The sequence below is a fragment of the Mandrillus leucophaeus genome, unplaced genomic scaffold (assembly GCF_000951045.1).
Source record: "Mandrillus leucophaeus isolate KB7577 unplaced genomic scaffold, Mleu.le_1.0 Scaffold377, whole genome shotgun sequence".
NCBI lineage: Eukaryota > Metazoa > Chordata > Mammalia > Primates > Cercopithecidae > Mandrillus > Mandrillus leucophaeus.
In genome coordinates this window covers 1,522,626-1,542,056 of record NW_012103998.1, presented here as the reverse complement: position 1 = coordinate 1,542,056, position 19,431 = coordinate 1,522,626, and the positions used below count along the sequence as shown (strand labels likewise).

Genomic DNA, 19,431 nt, shown 5'->3' with positions numbered 1-19,431 from the left:
ATTCCATATACTGTGCTAGTCACTTTTGCATACAACTGAAGGCATAGAATGATAAATGGTAAATATTCATATCCATTCTATCTGATTCTAAACCCAGCTTGCAGTACACTGGACACCTGCCAAACACTACCAGATGACAGTTGTGTGCTAGTATATTTAATAATTTATATAACCTATATAACTTTTGCAATCTATAGGTGGGAGAAAGTAAGCATATGGTGAGGAACATTCATGGCTCTTAATTAGTTGTATCTAGAAAATCATGAAAAGAGGGAGTGAAGAACCTCTGGTAGCCATCGCATCCTTCACTCTGTTCTGCTCTAGAACACTACACAGTCTTCACTGTTTCTAGAAAATCATGGAACAGAGAAATGGAAGAATCCCAGTAGTTATCTTGTTCTTTACTTTCTTGTGTTCTACACACAATCCCAAGACATAAGACGGATTTTATAATTTCTCTTTCTTCTCAAAGTATAAAAGTCAGCCAGGCGTGATGTCTCACACCTGTAATCCCAGCACTTTGGGAGGTCGAGGCATGTGGATCACTTGAGCCCAGGAGTTCAAGACTACCCTAGGCAATCTAGCGAGACCCCATCTCTACGAATAATAAAAAATTAGCCAGATGTGGTGGCACACACCTGTAATCCCAGCTACTCGGGAGGCTGAGGCATGAGGATCACTTCAACCCCAGGAGGTTGAGGCTGTAGTGAGCCAAGATTATGCTACTGCATTCCAACTTGGGCAACAGAACTGGAGACAACAGATTCTGTCTAGGCTGGGCAACAGACTTGGTCTCAAAAAAAAAAAAAAGTATAAAAGTCCTTAGCATCTACTGATTTTTGTCCTTCCATTAGTTGAAGTCTGCTTCTTATTGACTTAAAGGATAGCACTTTTTTAAGTTGTTTGAGTGTCAAATTTTTAAAAAGTTTTTAAAAATCACGCTTAAAATACGTAATAGTTCCTTTGTATTTTATTGAGAGGAATGACTGGTTAAACAAAGTGGCTTTGTGTTCAACTAATGATTAGGCGTATATAGAGGATTCTGTGCCTTGTGTCATTTTCCAACTTTATCTGTCCCCATGGAATTTGCATGAAGAGGTAAAGTGGGCCAGTTAGACTTGATTTACCTCCAGATTATGACTTCTACCCGTTCAGATGACAGACGGGGAGAAGAAGTATTGGAAGAAATTGTGCTTCCTTTGTCTGGATAATGGGTTGAAAAATGAGGAATAATCTTGAATCATAATTTTTTAGACATTTTCAAAATTAGACAGTTTTTAAAACTGATTTAGTATAATGGAGCACAAGCAGTAGTGCCATATATTGAAATCATGAATGCTGTTTTGTTTCTGCCTCAAATTGTCCTCTCTCACAAATAATTGAAACCTTTTTTGCCTTCATTCCCTTATCTTAACATAAGCCTGTCAGTCATCATCCTCTGCTTTTTATAGATTTTTTAAAATTTGCTTTTTATAGATTTGTAATACCTGAATACATTTTAGTATGGCTTAACATTTTTAAAGTTTTGAATTAGGTGTCTTGTTTTATAGCTTTGTGGTTATAGAATAAGGAATTTACAAATGCCAGTATTTTGTTTTACTGTTGGGAAAGATTACTGGTTAGGTGAAAAAATTTATCTGATAACCAGGTATTTACTCATGCATACTATAAGTTATGAAATGTAATATATTGTATGTCATTGTTACAAATTAGGTACTTCCCATTAATCTTATGGGAAGTGCCATGAAATGTGCTTCCTCTTGAACAGCTTTGAGAGTAGCTGTGCTACTATGTAGTAACCCTTACTTTGCCTTTCTACTTGCATTCCCCTGTTGGCCACTGGTCCTGTTATCTTTCCACGTTCCCTACTTCATTTTGAGTAGGTAAGTGCCAGTGGCAGCAGGTGGGTAAGTAATTTTACCCTACTTTTATGAATGTACAGAAAGTATTTCTATATAGTATTTTTTCTGTACAAGTGACCATTTCTATATAGTATTTTTTCTGTACAAGTGACCAAAATATGATCAGTGAACATATGTAATGAACATATGTAAATGTATATTAATAATTTGAAAGTGTTTATAATTAAGGTCTTCATACTTCCTGTGGATATAGGTTTTGAAAACTGAATATAAAGTAGCTTTTCTCCAATATATTTTAGCAAGCATAGTGTCTATGTAAAAAAGATGTGAATTCTTAATAAATATTTCTACATTTCTGTTATATCTCAGCCAAAATCCATTGTTTCCCCACATCAGAGGAAGCCTTTACTCTTTGAGATTTTAATTTTTTGTCTTTTTTTTTTAAGTGGCTGTCTATATATATGCATATATATATTCACAGAAATGACTATTTTATGAGACCTGAGTTGACATACTTATAATCATTTTCTAGTAAAGATAATGATAGAGGAATTTGTTTTCTACATTTAATAGAATTGTGGATTTAGGAAACAAAAACTTTAGGACACCTGTACAGTTGTATCACATTTTACTTTTCAAGTTTGCTTGACAGGGTCAGTGCTGCTTGCCCATTTAATAAAGCTGGACAGCATCCAAGTCAGCATCTCATCGGTCTTCGGAAAGCTGTCTACCGAACTCTAAGAGCCAACTTCCAAGCAGCAAGGCTAGCTACCCTATATATGCTGAAAAAATATCCTTTTCTGTTTACATATGAAACTAAGCAATGTTTCTGGAGTCCTGAATACAGGTATTATAGTTGTATCTTCTGAATGTTTACTGTAAACTGAGATTGCCTATTTTGAAACTAATTTCCATCATTACTTCTATGTTAAAACTGGAAATGCATTCCTGGGGGAATGACAATAACAGACAGGAAGAAAGTTCTGTTCTTGTGTGGCTGCTTTTTAAACAAGGAAAAAACTTGAAGTCTCTTCCTTTACTCATCCAAAGAATGAAGTCAGAAGAGCCTGGCTTTGCTAGATCTGATATTTTAAACAAATTTCTCAACATGGCAGATTTGCATCATGGCATGTTAATAAACTGGCAACTGGAAATCCTTCCCTTTTCAAAAAAGCAGGTTCTAGGAGAAGAATGGCTAAGTTCAAACACTGACTGTATCAGTTACTCCCTAAGTGACCTTAAACAAGTTTCTTAACCTCTCTGTACCTTGCTTTAGTCATGTTTAAAATGGCAATAATAACATCATCTTCCTTATTGGATTTTTGTTAGGATCAAATGAGTTAATGCATGTAAAGTGATCAGACATCATCTAGCATGTAGTAAGCACCCAAAGACTGTATGACAATAAAGTCTGTCACTTAAATTTATTAAAATAGGAAATTAGTTCTAATAGCCAGGAAAAAAAGGCATATAAGAGCTTTATTTTAGTAAAGACATATAGATAAGTTAAATCCTGACTAAATAGAAGGCAAAAAGACAACTTTGCCACTTCAGGATGCTGGGTATTATAGCACTGATAAATATAATACTCAAAGTTTACAGGGTGCTTTATGTTCTATCATGTCCTTATACAAACCTTTATAGCTAGATTTTCTTGTCTCCATTTTATGAGAAAAGTAAAATAGAGGTTAAGTGACTTGTGCAGTATCATAGAACTACTAACAGATGAAGTTGTGTCTTGACTGTAGAACTTATGACTTGAAACCATTTTTCTCTTTCTCTCTCTGTATATATGGAAATTTCATATTTATCTCTAGATATATATCCATATAAGATATATATCTTATATGGACAAAACTGATATATCTAGATATATATATCTTATAGGTCAAAACTGATATATCTAGAGAGATATATATATAAACGAAATGGAGAAAAAGCATTTTAATTTTTATCAAGAACTTGTCCATTTTATTCCCCCATTGCCTAAATGCTGGCCTGCTATAGGTCAACCATTCTTCCAAGTGCTAGGAAAACTGAGTAAAAATATGTACTACCTACTTCTAAAGACTTTTGAATGTGATCAATAGAGAAATCAGTATTCATAATTTGATATAAGTGCCATGGGTGCCTTCCAACATAGCAGGGCAACATACTCAGTTTATGGGGTCAGAGAAGGCTTTCAGGGAGGTGACATCTAAGTTGAGCTTCCGAGAATGAATAGAAGTTGGTAATGAGGATAAGAGTCTGCATTCCAGGTAGAAGGAAGCAAAAACACATGGAAGGAAAGAAATAGAGAGATGACAGTGTGGCATGTGAACTGTTGGTCATTCAGTCAGTATTTTTTGAGCACAGACTGCTGCACAATATGCTCATCACTAGACGTACAGTGGTAAACATAATAGACATGATCCCTGCCTTATGGAGCTTGTAGTTCAGTGTGGGTTAGGGAGTGATAGGGTTAGCCTATCAAAGACTACACATTATATGAGTTCTTTGTGCCAGTCATTTTTCTAGAAACTGGGGACCTAGCAGTGAGTAAGATAGACAAGATCCTTATTCTCTGGAGCTTACCTTCTAGTAGATGAAATAATCAATAAAAGATGGACTTGGTGTGGTGGCTCATGCCAGTAACCCCAGCACTTTCGGAGGCTGAGGTAGGAGGATTGCTTGAGCCCAGGAATTTGAGACCAGCCTGAGCAATATAGTGAGACCCTGTCTCTAAAAAAAAAATTAAAAAAAAAAAATTGTTTTAAATTAGCTGCATGGTGGCACACACCTGCAGTCCCAGCTATTTGGGAGGCTGAGACAGCAGGATTCCTTGAGCCCAAAAGGTCAAGGCTACAGTGAACTGTGTTTGTGCCACTGCACTCCAGCCTGGGCAACAGAGTGAGAGCCTGTCTAAAATAAACTAAAATAAAATAATAAATGGACAGATGCGATTCTTCAGATAAAACAGTTATTATGAAGAAAAAGAAACAGGGGAATAGGGTAGAGAATGATTGGTGGAGTGCTGCTTTTTATTAGATGGTAAGAGAAGGCCTTTTTGAGGAGCTGGTATTTAAACTGAGGTTTGCATAATGGAAAGATCTGGAGGAAGAGTATGCCAGTTAGATAGACCAGTGAGTAGAAAGATCTTGTGGCAGGAATGAATTTAGCATGATTGGAGTATAGAAAGAAGACCATCATGAGTTGAGCACAGGAAGTTGGAGGTTAGAGTATGAAATGAAACTCAGAGGTAGCCAGGGGCCAGATCATATTCTCCATATAAGAAACCTTAATAAATTTAACTAAAAAAGAATCCACCAATCATTTTAAGAAGACCAGTAAGATATGTAAACCCGTGTTTGCCTGATCAAAGTAAAGAGCAGAAATATACAAGATTAGTAATGAGAACACAGTGGTAACCATGGATATAGAAGACATTAAAATAACTGGAAGAGGGGATGTTATATATGCAGCTCCACAGCAACAACTTTAAACATGTAGGGGAAAATGGTTCTTTTCATTTCTTTGGAGATAGTGTCTCACTCTGTCACCCAGACTAGAGTGTGGTGGCATGATCACGGCTCACTGTAGTCTCATTCTCATGCGATCCTCCTGCCTTAGCCTTCCGAGTAGCTGGGACCAAGGCACATGCTACCAAACCTGGTTAGTTTTTTTGCATTTTTTAGAGACAGGGTTTCACCATTTTGCCCAGGTTGGTCTCGAACACCTGGACTCAAGGGATCCCACATTGCTGGGATTATAGGCATGAGCCACTGAGCCCAGCCTCATTTCTTATCAAAATAAAAATCTGCAAAATTGACCTAGGAAGAATTTTAAAACTTGAAGAGATTGGACATGGGATAAAGAATACTCAATTTTAAAAAGAAAACACCTGGTTTATATGTAGACAATGGAAAATATGAAACTATTTTTAAAAAACAATGATAGAGTTCTTAGTGCTCTACTGTGGATCTCCAAGTTATATTAAGTGAAAAAAAATCAGAAAGTGCATGGATTGGTATTTATCGTATCCTTCAATTTGTGCATAAAAGGGACTGTGTGTTTCTACAGGGATAAATATGTATGTATGTGTTTGTGTACATGCATGCGTATATACCTACATATCTCCAGATACACATTTATATTTGAATTTGCTTTTATGTATGTATACATAAAAAAATCTTGGAACGTACTGGTAAAAGGAATTGCCTTTGCATTTGAATAGTGGAACTACATGGCTAAGGCATAGAGGTGGAAAGTAGTTTTTGCTGTATCCCTTAATACCTCATGAATTTTGAATCCTGTGAATATATTACCTATTCAAAAGCAAAGTGAATTTAAAATTTTTTAACTACCAGATCCAGATGGTTTTATAGTTTAAAAAAAATTTCAGACTATAGGAAAGGTTAGAAAGTTTCCCTATATCATTTTATTTATGAAAATATCTCAATACCAAAACATGTTGTATTACAAAGAATAAAAACCAGTTTTATTACAAAGAATGTAGGCCAGTCTCATAAATGGAGGTACAAAATGTTTAAATGGAATATTTATAAATTTAATATTGGATTGTATCAAAAGATTATTATAATATAACCAAATAGGAATATGCTAGAAATACAAAAATGGTTCACAATCAATTATTATATAGATGTAATTATTTAGAGAAACAATTAAAGGGAAAATCATTATTGAATTGATGTGTCTGTAAGGATGAGGGCAGAGGAAACCTAACAGTAATCTTTGTCAAACAAGCTAGATAGGACAGGCCTGGTGCCACTTATATCAGTCTGTGTATTTCAGGTAACGTTCAACTAATAATGTCCTGCAGTATGCAGACTGAGAGGAAAAGGGTATTTATTGTAGCATAGTGAGGACCCTGAACCATGACACAATAAAGTGCCCAATACAGCTTCAAATGGTAGGTGTCAAAAATAACGGGGCCAGGCGCAGTGACTCAGACCTGTAATCCCAGCACTTTGGGAGGCTGAGGCGGGGAGATCACTTGAGGCCAGGAGTTCGAGACCAGCCTGGACAACATGGCAAAACACCGTCCCTAGAAAAAAATGCAAAAATCAGCTGGGTGTGGTGGTGCATGCCTGTAATCCCAGCTACTTGAGAGGCTGAGGTAGGAGAATTGCTTGAACCTGAAAGGCTAAGGTGGCAGTGAGCCAAGCTGGTGCCACTGCACTCCAGTCTGGGTGACAAAGCAAGACTCCGTCTCAAAAAAATGAATAAATAACATCACTGTAACCCTTTTGAAGAGTTGAACTTTTAATTTTTTAGACATTAAAAATTGTATCCACAAGTATCCAAGATATCTGAGGTATTATGTTAATATATTAGATATTTAAAATTAATTTTTGTTTAAAAACTGCTGTAAATCTCCTCACCCAAAAGTTCAGAATAAAGATTAGTAAATGTGATGTAGGACAATTTCACTGTATCTTTTATGCTTTCATGAAAAGGCTTTGTTGATTGCCTTAACCTAATTTAACCTACCCCCTGAACTCTGAGAGTGACAATGTAACCAACTACATCTGTGTGGTGCCTTTTAAGGAGCTGGGCCTTGGACTTAGTGAAGAGCAGATTTCAGAAGAGGAAGCACATAACTTTACAGATGGCTTCAGCCTGCCTGCATTGAAGGTAATCCATCTGTGGAAGGGAAGGGCTGAAGAAAAGATAGATGCACTTGGATTGTGTCTATGCTTTCTGAATGTAAATGGTGCGCCTGTTCCCCTCATTGTTTGCTGCACGCCATCATCATAAATGCACTGGTGATGTTTGTAACACTGTCTTTAAGTGCTGAGAGCATAATCTTTATTATGGATTGGAAGAGGAGATCCTTAGATTTTGATCTCCAAATACTTAAAATGCTTAAAGAAATGCCTTAAATTAGAGTTTGGAGATAAGTGAATTTACTTTAATTGGAGGCCAATATGAGTGATTTTATAACTAGCCATTTGTTTCAACAAACATGGCTAATGTGTTATCTCCAAAATTCTTAAGATTTTTTTTCATACATTAAAAGCCACATGAAAGGGTACATTTGGCTGAACTGACAGTTCACAAAAAAAGAAACACAGGCTAGTCCCAGTGAGGTTGTATTTTACAACGAATTGATCACAACCAGTTACAGATTTCTTTGTTCCTTCCTCACTCCCGCTACTTCATTTGACTAGCCTAAAAAGAAAAAACAAGAAAAGAAGAAATACAAATGGCCAATAAATATGATACAAATTTTTCATTTTAGTAATGAAAGAACACAAATAAAAATAATAAGCTGACCATTTTGCCAAGGATATTGAAAGTTGGTAATTTCATTATCATTGAAAATTCAGGGAGACCTCACACAGACCAGTGGTGAAAGTATAAACTGGTTCACTTTAGCATTGAATACCAATCTTCATACAGGTATAAGAAGCAAAATTGCTTTATTCTAGTAATTTTAATTTGCCCTTACAGACTTATCTCAGAAAGTAACCAAAGATATACCCAAAGTATGTTTATGACATTACCATAGCAGCCAACATTGGAAACAAATTTTTTTGTTTTTGTTTTGAGTCAGAGTCTCACTGTCACCCAGGCTGGAGTACAGTATGACTTAGTCACAGCTCACTGCAGCCTCAACCTCCCCAGGCTCAGTGATCCTCTTACCTCAGCCTCCCGAGTAGCTGGAACTACAGGTACACACCACCACACCTAACTAATTTTTGTATTTTTTGTAGAGACAGGGATTCGCCATGTTGCCCAGGCTGGTCTCAAACTCCTGAGCTCAAACGATTTGCCCACATCAGCCTCCCAAAGTGCTAGGATAACAGGCATGAGTCACCTCACCCAACCTCCAGTAGTATTTTTAAGACATTGATCCAAATGTCTTAAGTTCCTATTAAGTGTTTAGTAAACTCTCTTTAGATGTTTCTTTGTTTTTAGTTTTTAAAATTTCCCTTGATACCATGAAAATTAGTGCAAGTATTGTTAGCATTTATCAGATCCATTTTGTTTTGAGACTGTATAGACTTCCGTATCTTTTACATTTTCTAAATCAATATAAATGTTCTAATTATCTTGTTTGTTTTCTTTCTCTCCTGCTTAAAATTTGCTTTGACCTATTCTTACTCCCATTTTAACCCATCTCAATAAATGGCACCTCAAAACTTAAACTAGAAACCTGGACACCATCTTTCTTGTCCCTGTTTTTGCCCACTCACATCCAGTCTGTTAGCAGATTCTTACTTATACCTTGAAAATGTATTTTAAACCCATCCACTTTTTTCTATATCCAACCCCGCAGCCCCACCATCCTAGTCCCAGCCACCATTTCTTACTTAGGCTGCTGCAGTACTTTCCTCAGTTCTCTAAAGTTATTTGTTTCAGAATGCAACTTGACATGTAAAGAGTCTTTTAAATGATTTATCCTTTGAATTTGTAATTCCTCTTCTACAAACTGCAGGAAATTATTCTAAACATAGTCAAGCTTTATATACCAAGTTGCTTATTCACTTTGTGTTTATAATAGTGCACAATGGAACACTGCCTGAAAGTTCAAAAATAGAGGAGTGGCTGCGTGAGTCATGCCAGAGCCACATGGTGAACCATTGTGTAGCAGCTACAGCTTGCTCGTGAAAATTCTGTAAAAACTTGGAGAAACATCTGTTGGCAGTGAAACAATCAGGATACATAAGTGTATATGCAATATGGCCACAAACCTGTTAAAAAAAAAAATGAGGAGAAAATACCAAGATATATATAGCTACTCTTTGGGGTGGTGGGACTATAGGTAATTTCACTCCCTTTCAAATTTAATATCCTAACCATGCTTTGTTCTTTAAGGAAAATAAATATTTTTTCAAAGGACAATTTAAGAGATTCTTAATGTGGAAAATTGAGCAGACCTAGGTTTATATTTTAGCCCTGACTGACTAGCCATTTGCCTTTGAATAAGTTATTCTTTAAACTTACGTCACCTGTGAAAAGGAGTTGCCATCCCTGCCTTATAAGGTGTTAGATTAAATGAGAAGACTTATTAAATACCTCAAACAGGGCTTGTCATATAACGGGTACCCCCAAATGGTAATAGCTGTTATTCTTTAAGAAGGACTTGGAGAAAGAATTATAGTATTTCATTTCCTTTTAAATTACTTTTTGTTAACTCATCAAGATGCCTTGGAGATTTTTTTCTTTATGCTGTTGATGTACTGTTTTTAAAAGTGTATTAAATCCTGAATCATATTCTAGCTTAAGTACAGGCAGCAAAGAGAAGTTGTGGACCCTGTGGAGTCAGATTTTCCAGGTTTCACTCTAGCTCCATTATTTGACTACTGTGTGGTCCCGAGCAAATCATTGTTTCTGTGTTTATTAAAATGGGATAATTGCAGTGCTTGCCTCCAAAGGATTAGATGTTTGTCAGTTCAGTGCCTGGTGTAGGGTAAGCAATTAATAAATGTTAGCTGATTTTTAAAATTCTATCTGATATGACCTGCTCTGAAATGTGAGACTTGTTCTCTGTTGCTGTATCCCCATCTTGCCTTCCAACAATGATTATAGCTGGATTCTTTTTGCTCACTCAGTGTTTTACAAATCAAAGTATAATAGTATTTTTATATTTCTTTTATTTTTACCTATAACTAACCTGTAACCAAACTCAATAATTGTGTTACAGTTACCGCATTTATCAGGCTCTGCAAGGAGCCTTATCTTGAGGAGCTCTATAGACTTTGCAAACTGTTGAAAACCCCTGTAATGTTCAAAAACTGTGTGTTGTCCCCTTCTGTAGTTGCCACTGTATCGTTATTCAGATAAGAAATTTAAAAATAGATTTTGTAAGTTAAATTTTTTAAAGTGCATTGCCCCCTCTAAAGAAAATACATTTTGGATTTATTTTTTATTGTTAACATATCTTCCCTCAGGAAAGTTTAGTGATAGCAAGTATTGCACCTTTGGAAAGAAAAGCAACCTCTGAATTGTAGCCTGAGGAGACATAAATGAAATACAGGTTAAATATTTCTTATCCAAAATGCTTGAGACTAGAAGTGTTTTGGATTTTGGATTTTTTCAGATTTTGGAATATTTGCATTACACATTGAGGTTGAGCATCCCTAATCCGAAAATTTGAAATTTGAAATGTTTCCAGTGAGCATTTCCTTTAACTGCCATGTTGGTGTTCAAAAAGTTTCAAATTTTGGAGCATTTGGGATTTCATTTCAAATTTTTGGATTAGGGATACTCAATCAGTCCCTAGAACGGAGTCCTTATCCCTCTCTTTTCCTTTAAGTTTTTAACCAGTTTTTAAAATTTATAAAGTCATATGTTTCCTGCTCTAGAAAAATAAATGCACACATTGTGAAATGCTTTAAATCAAATTTTCTGTTTACCTATTGGCTATGGTTATCTCCTTATCCAAGGAAAAAAGAAATACATATTTCTGAGTTCTGGTTTAAAAGGATAATGTGAGAGTGGTTGGATAATAAATTAGTCTTTAGAGACAAGGTCTTGCTCAGCCATGCAGTTGGTGCGCAGTGGTGCAGTCGTGGCTCACTGTAACCCTGAACTCCTGGGCTCAAGCTATCCTCCCACCTTAGCCTCCCAAGTAACTGGGACATCAGTTACATGCCACCATGCCTGGCTAATTTTTAAGAAAATATTTTGTAGAGACAGGGGTCTCACTGTGTTTCCCAGGCTGGTCTCCCAACTACTGGCCTCAAGCAGTCCTCCCACCTTAGCCTCCCAAAGTGCTGGGATTACAGGTGGGAGCCACTGCTCCTGGCCTTTAGTCTTTTTAAAAGCCGCAGTAAGCTGTCCCAACTTGATTCTTGCAGTTATCTTGACCCAGCATGCTGGAATCATCCTTGTTAGCTCTTATTCTCTCAGTACCAATCAGTCAAGAGACTGTGTTGGTTCTACTTTCACAATGGATGCAGAGTCCATCTGCTGCTCACCTTCCACCGCTGACCACTGTGGTCTCATTAATGCTAACCTGGAGTATTGCAGTAACTTCCTTACTGGTTTCTCTGCTTCTACTCTCATTTTCCTGTAATCTCTCAACTCAGCAGCCAGTATGGGCCCGTTAATGCATAAATCAGATTATGTCATGCTTCTGCTCAGAACCCTTCAGTGGCTCCCCATTGTTTACCTGGCCCCAGCCATACTGAACTTCTTGTTCCATGATCTGCCCTGTGTGCTCCCACAACAGTACTTTGCACTTGACTTCCTGCTCCCTAGAACTCTCTTCCTTGATGATGATCTCATGGCTCACTTCCTTTAGGTGACACTTTTAGAGACCTCCCCAGCCACCCCTTTCTCCTCTCTCCTTCCTGCTTTCTGTCTGTCTCCGCCTCTTTCATATGTGTACACACACATACACACACACACACACACACACTATTCCCCTTCTTTGCTGTATTTTTCCCATCAACCAAGAAACACTATTTTTTTCTTCCTGGACAATCATAGCAAAAGGGAAATAGTATCTTTTACTTGTAGATTATTATCTGTGCCCCTCTACTTGTAGCTCCATCGGAGTAGAGACTCTTCATTTTTGCTCTCTGCTGTTTATGTGCACCTAGAACAGTGCCTGGCACCTTGTGGGTGCTCACGAAATCATTTCTGAATGAACAAGTAAAATAATAAAAATCATTGTAATCATAAAATTTAATAGTTGAATAAGAAGACTTGCAAGTAAACTTGTAAGTCAAGAATCCCTAGATATCGCATCTGTAGCAACTAGGAAATCTGGCCTTGCTCACTTTAAAAAAATAAAATAAAACAAGTTAATGGTAAAGTAGATTTACGTGAAATTACCTTAATTCATTATTGGCATAATTTTAAAATTCATTTAATAAAACCATCTAAATAATGTCTATTTTCATGGTTGTGAATAATTGGAATCTAAATTACCAAAAGTGGTTTCATCCTCTTTTTATTGCCTGCTACCTCTTGTTTCATACTACATTGTTTCCTCATGCATTTGTTTCGGAGATATTGTCCTCATCTTGAATACGACTGTATCTGGAGAAATGTTTTGCTGCAAGGATTCAGGATGTATCTCAGGAATGGGCCTATGAACATATTCAGACTGCTTTTAGAAAAAAAAGAAGAAGAAGAATGGGATTTATCCTGGCAACATACTGAGACCCCATCTCTAAAACTTAAATATTAGCTGAGTATGGTGGGACATGCCTGTGTTTCTAGCTACTCAGGAGGCTGAGGCAGGAGGATCACTTGAGCCCAGGAGTTAGAGATTTCTGTAAGCTATGATCATGCCATTGGGCACTCTAGCCTGGGCAACAGAGCAAGACTCTATGGCAAAAATTAATTAATTAATTAATTAAAATAATAGGTTTTGCAATTTCTCATGTCAGACATTCCTGGAGTATTTAATGGATTTTTTTTTTTTGGATGGAGTCTTGCTGTGTCACCCAGGCTGGAGTGCAGTGGCACCATCTTAGCTCACTGTAACGTCTGCCTCCCAAGTTCAAATGATTTTCCTGCCTCAACCTCCCAAGTAGCTGAGATTGCAAACACACACCACCACCACTATGTCTGGCTGAATTTTATATTTTTAGTAGAGACGAGGTTTCACCATGTTGGCCAGGCTGGTCTCAAACTCCTGACCTCAAGTGATCTCCCCGCCTCCACCTCCGAAAGTGCTGAGATTACTGACGTGAGCCACTGCGCCTAGCCCTGGACTGATTTTTATGTTAATTTCTTAGTTAATTCATAGGGCAAGGTAATAGTCTTATTTTGAAACCCAAGCTTTTGATCCATGTGACTCATTTCTTTGGAGAAATATATATATATCCACTAGTCCTACTGTCTTCTTTTCTGTGTGAAAATTTTTTTAAAATAATGAGTGAAGATTCACTTTTACTAAAGTATCTCATTCCATCAACACTTCCCATCTAGGACAGAACTGTAGTAAATTATATGTTGATGTTACCTGCTGTATTGGAATAACAGGTTCCCACATACATAATTTGAAATCATATTCTTGGCTCATCTTAAGGTAGTTTAAGCTCAGTTATATTTATTATTTAGGATAAAGTGCAAAATTTAAACCAGAAGTTAAGATAAACAAATTTATAGTTTGCTTTGAACACTGACCAATATTTGTTATTGATCTAGTCCTTTTTTCTTTTTTCTTTAGGTTTTGTTCCAACTCTGGGTGGCACAGAGTTCAGAGTTCTTCAGACGGTTAGCCCTATTACTTTCTACAGCAAGTTCACCTCCTGGGCCCTTACTTACTCCAGCACTTCTGCCTCATCGTATCTTATCTGATGTGACTCAAGGTCTACCTCACGCTCATTCTGCCTGTTTGGAAGAGCTTAAGCGCAGCTATGAGTTCTATCGGTACTTTGAAACTCAGCACCAGTCAGTACCACAGTGTTTATCCAAAACTCAACAAAAGTCAAGAGAACTGAATAATGTTCACACAGCAGTACGTAGCTTGCAGCTCCATCTGAAAGCATTACTGAATGAGTAAGTTTAGAAATTATACCAAGAAAGGTCTCGGTGATTAGCAAGCTTCATTCGTGTACCATTGTGGTTGTTGGCTTGTGTCCTAGCTAGAAAAAAGAAGCAAAGTTGAGACATGAGCATGAAGGGTGATTTATAGCTACAAATATAGCAAAAATAATAATAATAATAATTTGTAAGTACTATAACTTGAGGGAGTTACAGTTTTTACTTTTCCTTAGTTCAGCAGAAAACTTGGAAAGGTAGGTAAAAGCGGGTGTTGTTCATTCTCTTTGAGAGCTGAAATGGAGATGGTTATAAAGAATGAGTTTCTTTTAACTCTCTTAAGGTAGTGCTCTTCAACTGGAACCTGCAGTCCAATAGAAATATCTACCAAGATTGGAACAGTGTGTTACAAGAGGCATTGTTATATGTAGTAGAAGAGTAACATATTGCTGTTTTACTAAATAAATTACAGCAGATGTAGAAATTTTTTTGTATCACAGGACAAGCTTTGTGGTACCAGTTGAAAAGCAAAATGTAGAGTCTAGAGTTTATATTTGTTTATTTCCTGCCTTGCATGAAATTGTTGGTTCTCTACCTTAATTTCTAAATTTTTATGTCCCACTTCGGTATACCTTCAGCTGAAAATACTATTTTCACATATTTCTACGAAGTTTTCAAGTTTAAAAATTGAATCAAGGCATTTAATTGAATATAGTCATTTCCAGTGAAATTTTTCTGTAACACTTAAATATTCATCATGTAGGACTGGATCAAATGAATGGTTGAGTTCATGTTGTGTTGGTAATCAAGAAGGTCCTAGGAATTTAAAGAGCTGACAAGATTGTAGTTGGTGTACTTGATCCTGGGATACGAGGCAAGAAGTGGAATGGGGAAGGCAGCATTTAATTATGTAAATAAAAATGGGTCAAAAGGACTGACATATCAGCAAAATCAAAAGGCTAGTTTCACTGGAATTAGGGAGGATAAGAGATACAAGGATAGGAACTTAAAGTCAGAAGGACATTTTGAGAAGCTAAGTTTTTACCCATCAGTTCAAGGCCTGAGATGGGCTTGATATAAGGCTGATATAAAGATTATGGCATGGCCGGGCGTGGTGGTTCAAGCCTGTAATCCCAGCACTTTGGGAAGCCGAGATGGGCAGATCACAAGGTCAGGAGATCGAGACCATCCTGGCTAACACGGTGAAACCCCGTCTCTACTAAAAAAAATACAAAAAACTAGCCGGGCGAGGTGGCGGGTGCCTGTAGTCCCAGCTACTCGGGAGGCTGAGGCAGGAGAATGGCGTAAACCCAGGAGGCGGAGCTTGCAGTGAGCTGAGATCCGGCCACTGCACTCCAGCCTGGGCCACAGAGCGAGACTCCGTCTCAAAAAAAAAAAAAAAAAAAAAAAGATTATGGCATAAGAAAAATGAAGACACTATGAACTCAGGGTATTCCAGTAGTCTATATCTGCTATTCTAAGAAAGCAGGTAAATGCTAACCAGTTTCTTAGCCCTGCCTCCTACAGGGAACTGGGCAATAAGGCCGTCTCCACTTGACTGGGTGGCAAAGGTTGAATTGTCCTCAAAGGAAAATAAGATTTCAGTGGACAGGTTGTAGGCAAAGCCAGAGTCTCTGAAGAAGTAAGTTTTGGCAATAGAATCAGAAATATACGGCACATATTAGAATGCATTAGAGTGAGGGAAGATGGCTCAGGGAAGAAAGCGTGCTACACAAGGTAGATATGAACACAAAAAAGAGGAGCTTTTACCATGGGTAGGAATTGTGGGTTATGCATAGGAAGTTTTTGTCCTGTTTTAAAGTGGAATACTCCATATATGCTAATGTCTCTCCTTTCTAAGTATTTTCACTAGAAAATACACCAGTCACAAACCATCATATCCAATTTGCTCTGTAGTGCTGCTACATACAACTTTTTAAATTGTTAACTAAATAATTGTTTCGTGTTTCATATTTTAGAATGCTCTTTTTGTGTTTCACACCTCTCCCCCTTGTCTCCTTTGCTGTTCCCACTCTCAGGGCCTCGGTGTGGGACCATATTGTCCCTTCCCTACACTAAGGCGTTAATCTCTAACTGTTCTCCCCACCTTCAGGGTGTGTATGGCCAGATTAATGTTGCTGAGGCTTATATTTGCCTTGTCACTTCACTGAAAATCTTGACTTGTTTCGGAGTCATAGCAGCTCAGACTAAAGTCTTTACAAAACATACTATAGAAGTGTTTGTCATAACTTGACTACACTCTGTTTCTATCTTTATTTCTCATTCCTTTCCTTCAGTCCAGCCAAACTGTATAAATGCCTTTTCCCAGGGTCCTTTTATAGGTTAGTGCAAAAGTAATTGCAGTTTTTGCCATTAAAAGTGATGGCAGGCCAGGCGAGGTGGCTCATGCCTGTAATCCCAGCACTTTGGGAGGCTGAGGTGGGCGAATCACGAGGTCAGGAGATTGATACCGTCCTGGCTAACATGGTGAAACCCCGTCTCTACTAAAAATACAGAAAAATTAGCTGGGCGTGGTGGCGGGCACCTGTAGTCCCAGCTACTTGGGAGGCTGAAGCAGGAGAATGGTGTGAACCCGAGAAGCGGAGCTTGCAGTGAGCCAAGATTGTGCCACTGCACTCCAGCCTGGGCGACAGAGCGAGACTCTGTCTCAAAAAAAAAAAAAAAATAACGGCAAAAACCTCAATTACTTTTGCACCAATCTAATAGAACAAGCTTCTGGCCAGGCACAATGGCTAATGCCTATAATCCTCATATTTTGGGAGGCCAAGTAGAGCAGATTGCTGGAGCCCAGTAGCTGAGATGAGCAACATGGTGAACCCTTATCTCTACAAAAAAAAAATACAAAAATTAGCCAGTCGTGGTGGTACATACCTGTAGTCCCAGCTACTTGGGAGGCTAAGGTGGGAGGATCACCTGACCCCTGGAGGTTGAGGTTGCAGTGAGCCGAAATCACACTACTGCACTAGCCTGGGTGATAGAGTGAGACCCTGTCTCAAAAAAAAATAAAAAATAAAAAGAACAACGTTCCTCACCTTTTGTATATGGGCCCAAATTTTATCCACCCCTTCAATGCTACCTCAAAAATACCTCGTCCTTAGTTGTTCCCCATCTATCCTTACAGTTGGTTGTAATTTTCCCTTCTTCTGATTTCTCATCACACTATCTGTCTCTCTATGGTATTATCCTTTTGTGCCTGTATTCAGCCCAGTTTTACATCTTACTAGCTTTCTGACTCTAGGCAAGTTTCCCCAACTCTCTGGGCCTAATTCCTTATTATCTGTAAAATGGAAATAAAATAATAGTTCTAATTATTTATGATATTGTAGTCTTTTTCTTTTCTGATAAAGGAAGCAACTACAGAAAGCTTTTATTTATTCAAAGTAACCAGTGCTATTGATACAAAAAAGAAAAACCCAACACTACTTTCAAAATGAGCATATCAAACTTGATTTTCATTAGAATGTAGTTATTTTGTCACACTAGTAAATAAAAAACCAAGATGCTCCCCTCCGCCCTTTTTTTTTTTTTTTTTTTTTGAGACAGAGCCTGGTATTCTGTTGCCCAGGCTGGAATGTAGTGGCTTGATCTCGGCTCACTTCAACCTCTGCCTCCCAGGTTCAAGCGATTCTCCTGCCTCGGCCTCCTGAGTAGCTGGGATTACAGGCACCTGCCACCACGCCCAGCTAATTTTTGTATTTTTGTAGAGACGGGGTTTCACCATGTTGGCCAGGCTGGTCTCGAACTCCCGACCTCAGGTGATCCACCAGCCTTGGCCTCCCAAAGTGCTGGGATTACAGATGTGAGCCACCATGCCCAACCGCAAATTTTATATCTATGTGTGTGTGCGTGTGTGTGTGTGTGTGTGTATACATGTGTCTATATACACACACACATACAATGTGAACAATAATTGGGCTTTATCTTATGGACAAGAATGCCAAGTTAATCTTTCTTTGTGAAAAGCAGTTATAATTTGAGGACACTTCATATTTGCCTTTTGTGCTAGCACCAAGTCTGCCTCATCTGAATCCTTCCATTTCATGAGCAACATCAATTCTTCACTGCCGTCTGTGGCACCAATTATTCTTTCAGTATCAAGACCTCTGGCAAATCCTCTTGGTTTGTCAACAGCATCTCTTTTCTTCTTTGATTTGCTTCATCAGATTCACGGTCAGATAAAGATTTTCTTTTTGTACCATCTTTTTCTTCACAGCTTTTTGAGAATTAAGAAATGCTTCAGTTAACTCTGGACAATCTAAATTTTCTTCAGGTTCCCAAGTATTGTCAGCATCTGTAAATTCCTTCAGGAAATATTCCACTTTCCCATTCCCTACATGTCGATCTAGTACATTTTCCACCACAAATTCATCAGGCTCTGCTTCTTCAACTTTTTAACTTTTCCATTCTGTTTCTTTCCCATTTTTTGCAACGTGGTTTTGTTGGAGGCCATTTGTTACTGCAGACCTGAAGAGTTATTATTCACTGCCTCCAAGCTGCTCCGGGTCGTGGGTCTGTGGTGTCTCTAGTCTTGTGTGTCACCAGCTCGAGCCACATCCGAGTGGGGGGGCAGCCAGGGAGCTGTTGTTGGCAGGGGAAGTAAGGGTAGGGAGGAGTGTGGGGGGTGGATGTTATATTTTACTTACATATATGTGTAATATCATTTGTTATTTCTTATAAATAGGAGATGAGCTTATTTTTTTCTTTTTAGCCCATAAAATGCCTAGTATGTATGCAAGAAATATTTGTTGAATAAATATTTAATACTCTTTATAAGCTTTTTAAAAAATTATGGCAAAGTATATATAACAAAATTTATCATTTAATCATTTTTAAATGTACAGTTCAGTGGCATTAAGTGTATACACATTGTTGTGCAGCCATATCACTGTCCAACTCCAGAACTTTTTTCATCTTATTATAAGCCTTTTTTCTTTCTTTTTTTTTTTTTTTAAATTGAGGTGGGGTTTCACTCCATCCTCCAGGCTGAAGTGCAGTAGCACTATCGAGGCTCACTGCAACCTCTACCTCCCAGGCTCAAGCAGTCCTCCCACCTCATCCTTAGGCACATGCTTCCACACCCGGCTAATTTTTTGTATTTTTG

The 19,431-nt window shown here is 37.8% G+C and overlaps 1 protein-coding gene and 1 pseudogene across 7 annotated transcripts in view; one reads left to right on the top strand and one right to left on the bottom strand.

Annotated features, from left to right (window-relative positions):
* VEZT (vezatin, adherens junctions transmembrane protein) overlaps positions 1 to 19,431 on the top strand; it is an 85,620-nt gene that overhangs the window by 52,633 nt on the left and 13,556 nt on the right. For 3 of the 7 annotated variants that reach the window (XM_011990328.1, XM_011990327.1, XM_011990329.1), the window contains 3 exons: positions 2,503 to 2,652; positions 7,349 to 7,496; positions 13,996 to 14,327. In XM_011990328.1, the coding sequence (XP_011845718.1) occupies positions 2,503 to 2,652; positions 7,349 to 7,496; positions 13,996 to 14,327 (630 nt within the window). The remainder of the gene's footprint in view (positions 1 to 2,502; positions 2,653 to 7,348; positions 7,497 to 13,995; positions 14,328 to 19,431) is intronic. The other 4 variants (XM_011990326.1, XM_011990331.1, XR_001007165.1 and 1 more) reach the window with 3 other exon arrangements.
* Positions 18,215 to 18,883, bottom strand: LOC105546985 (annotated as a pseudogene).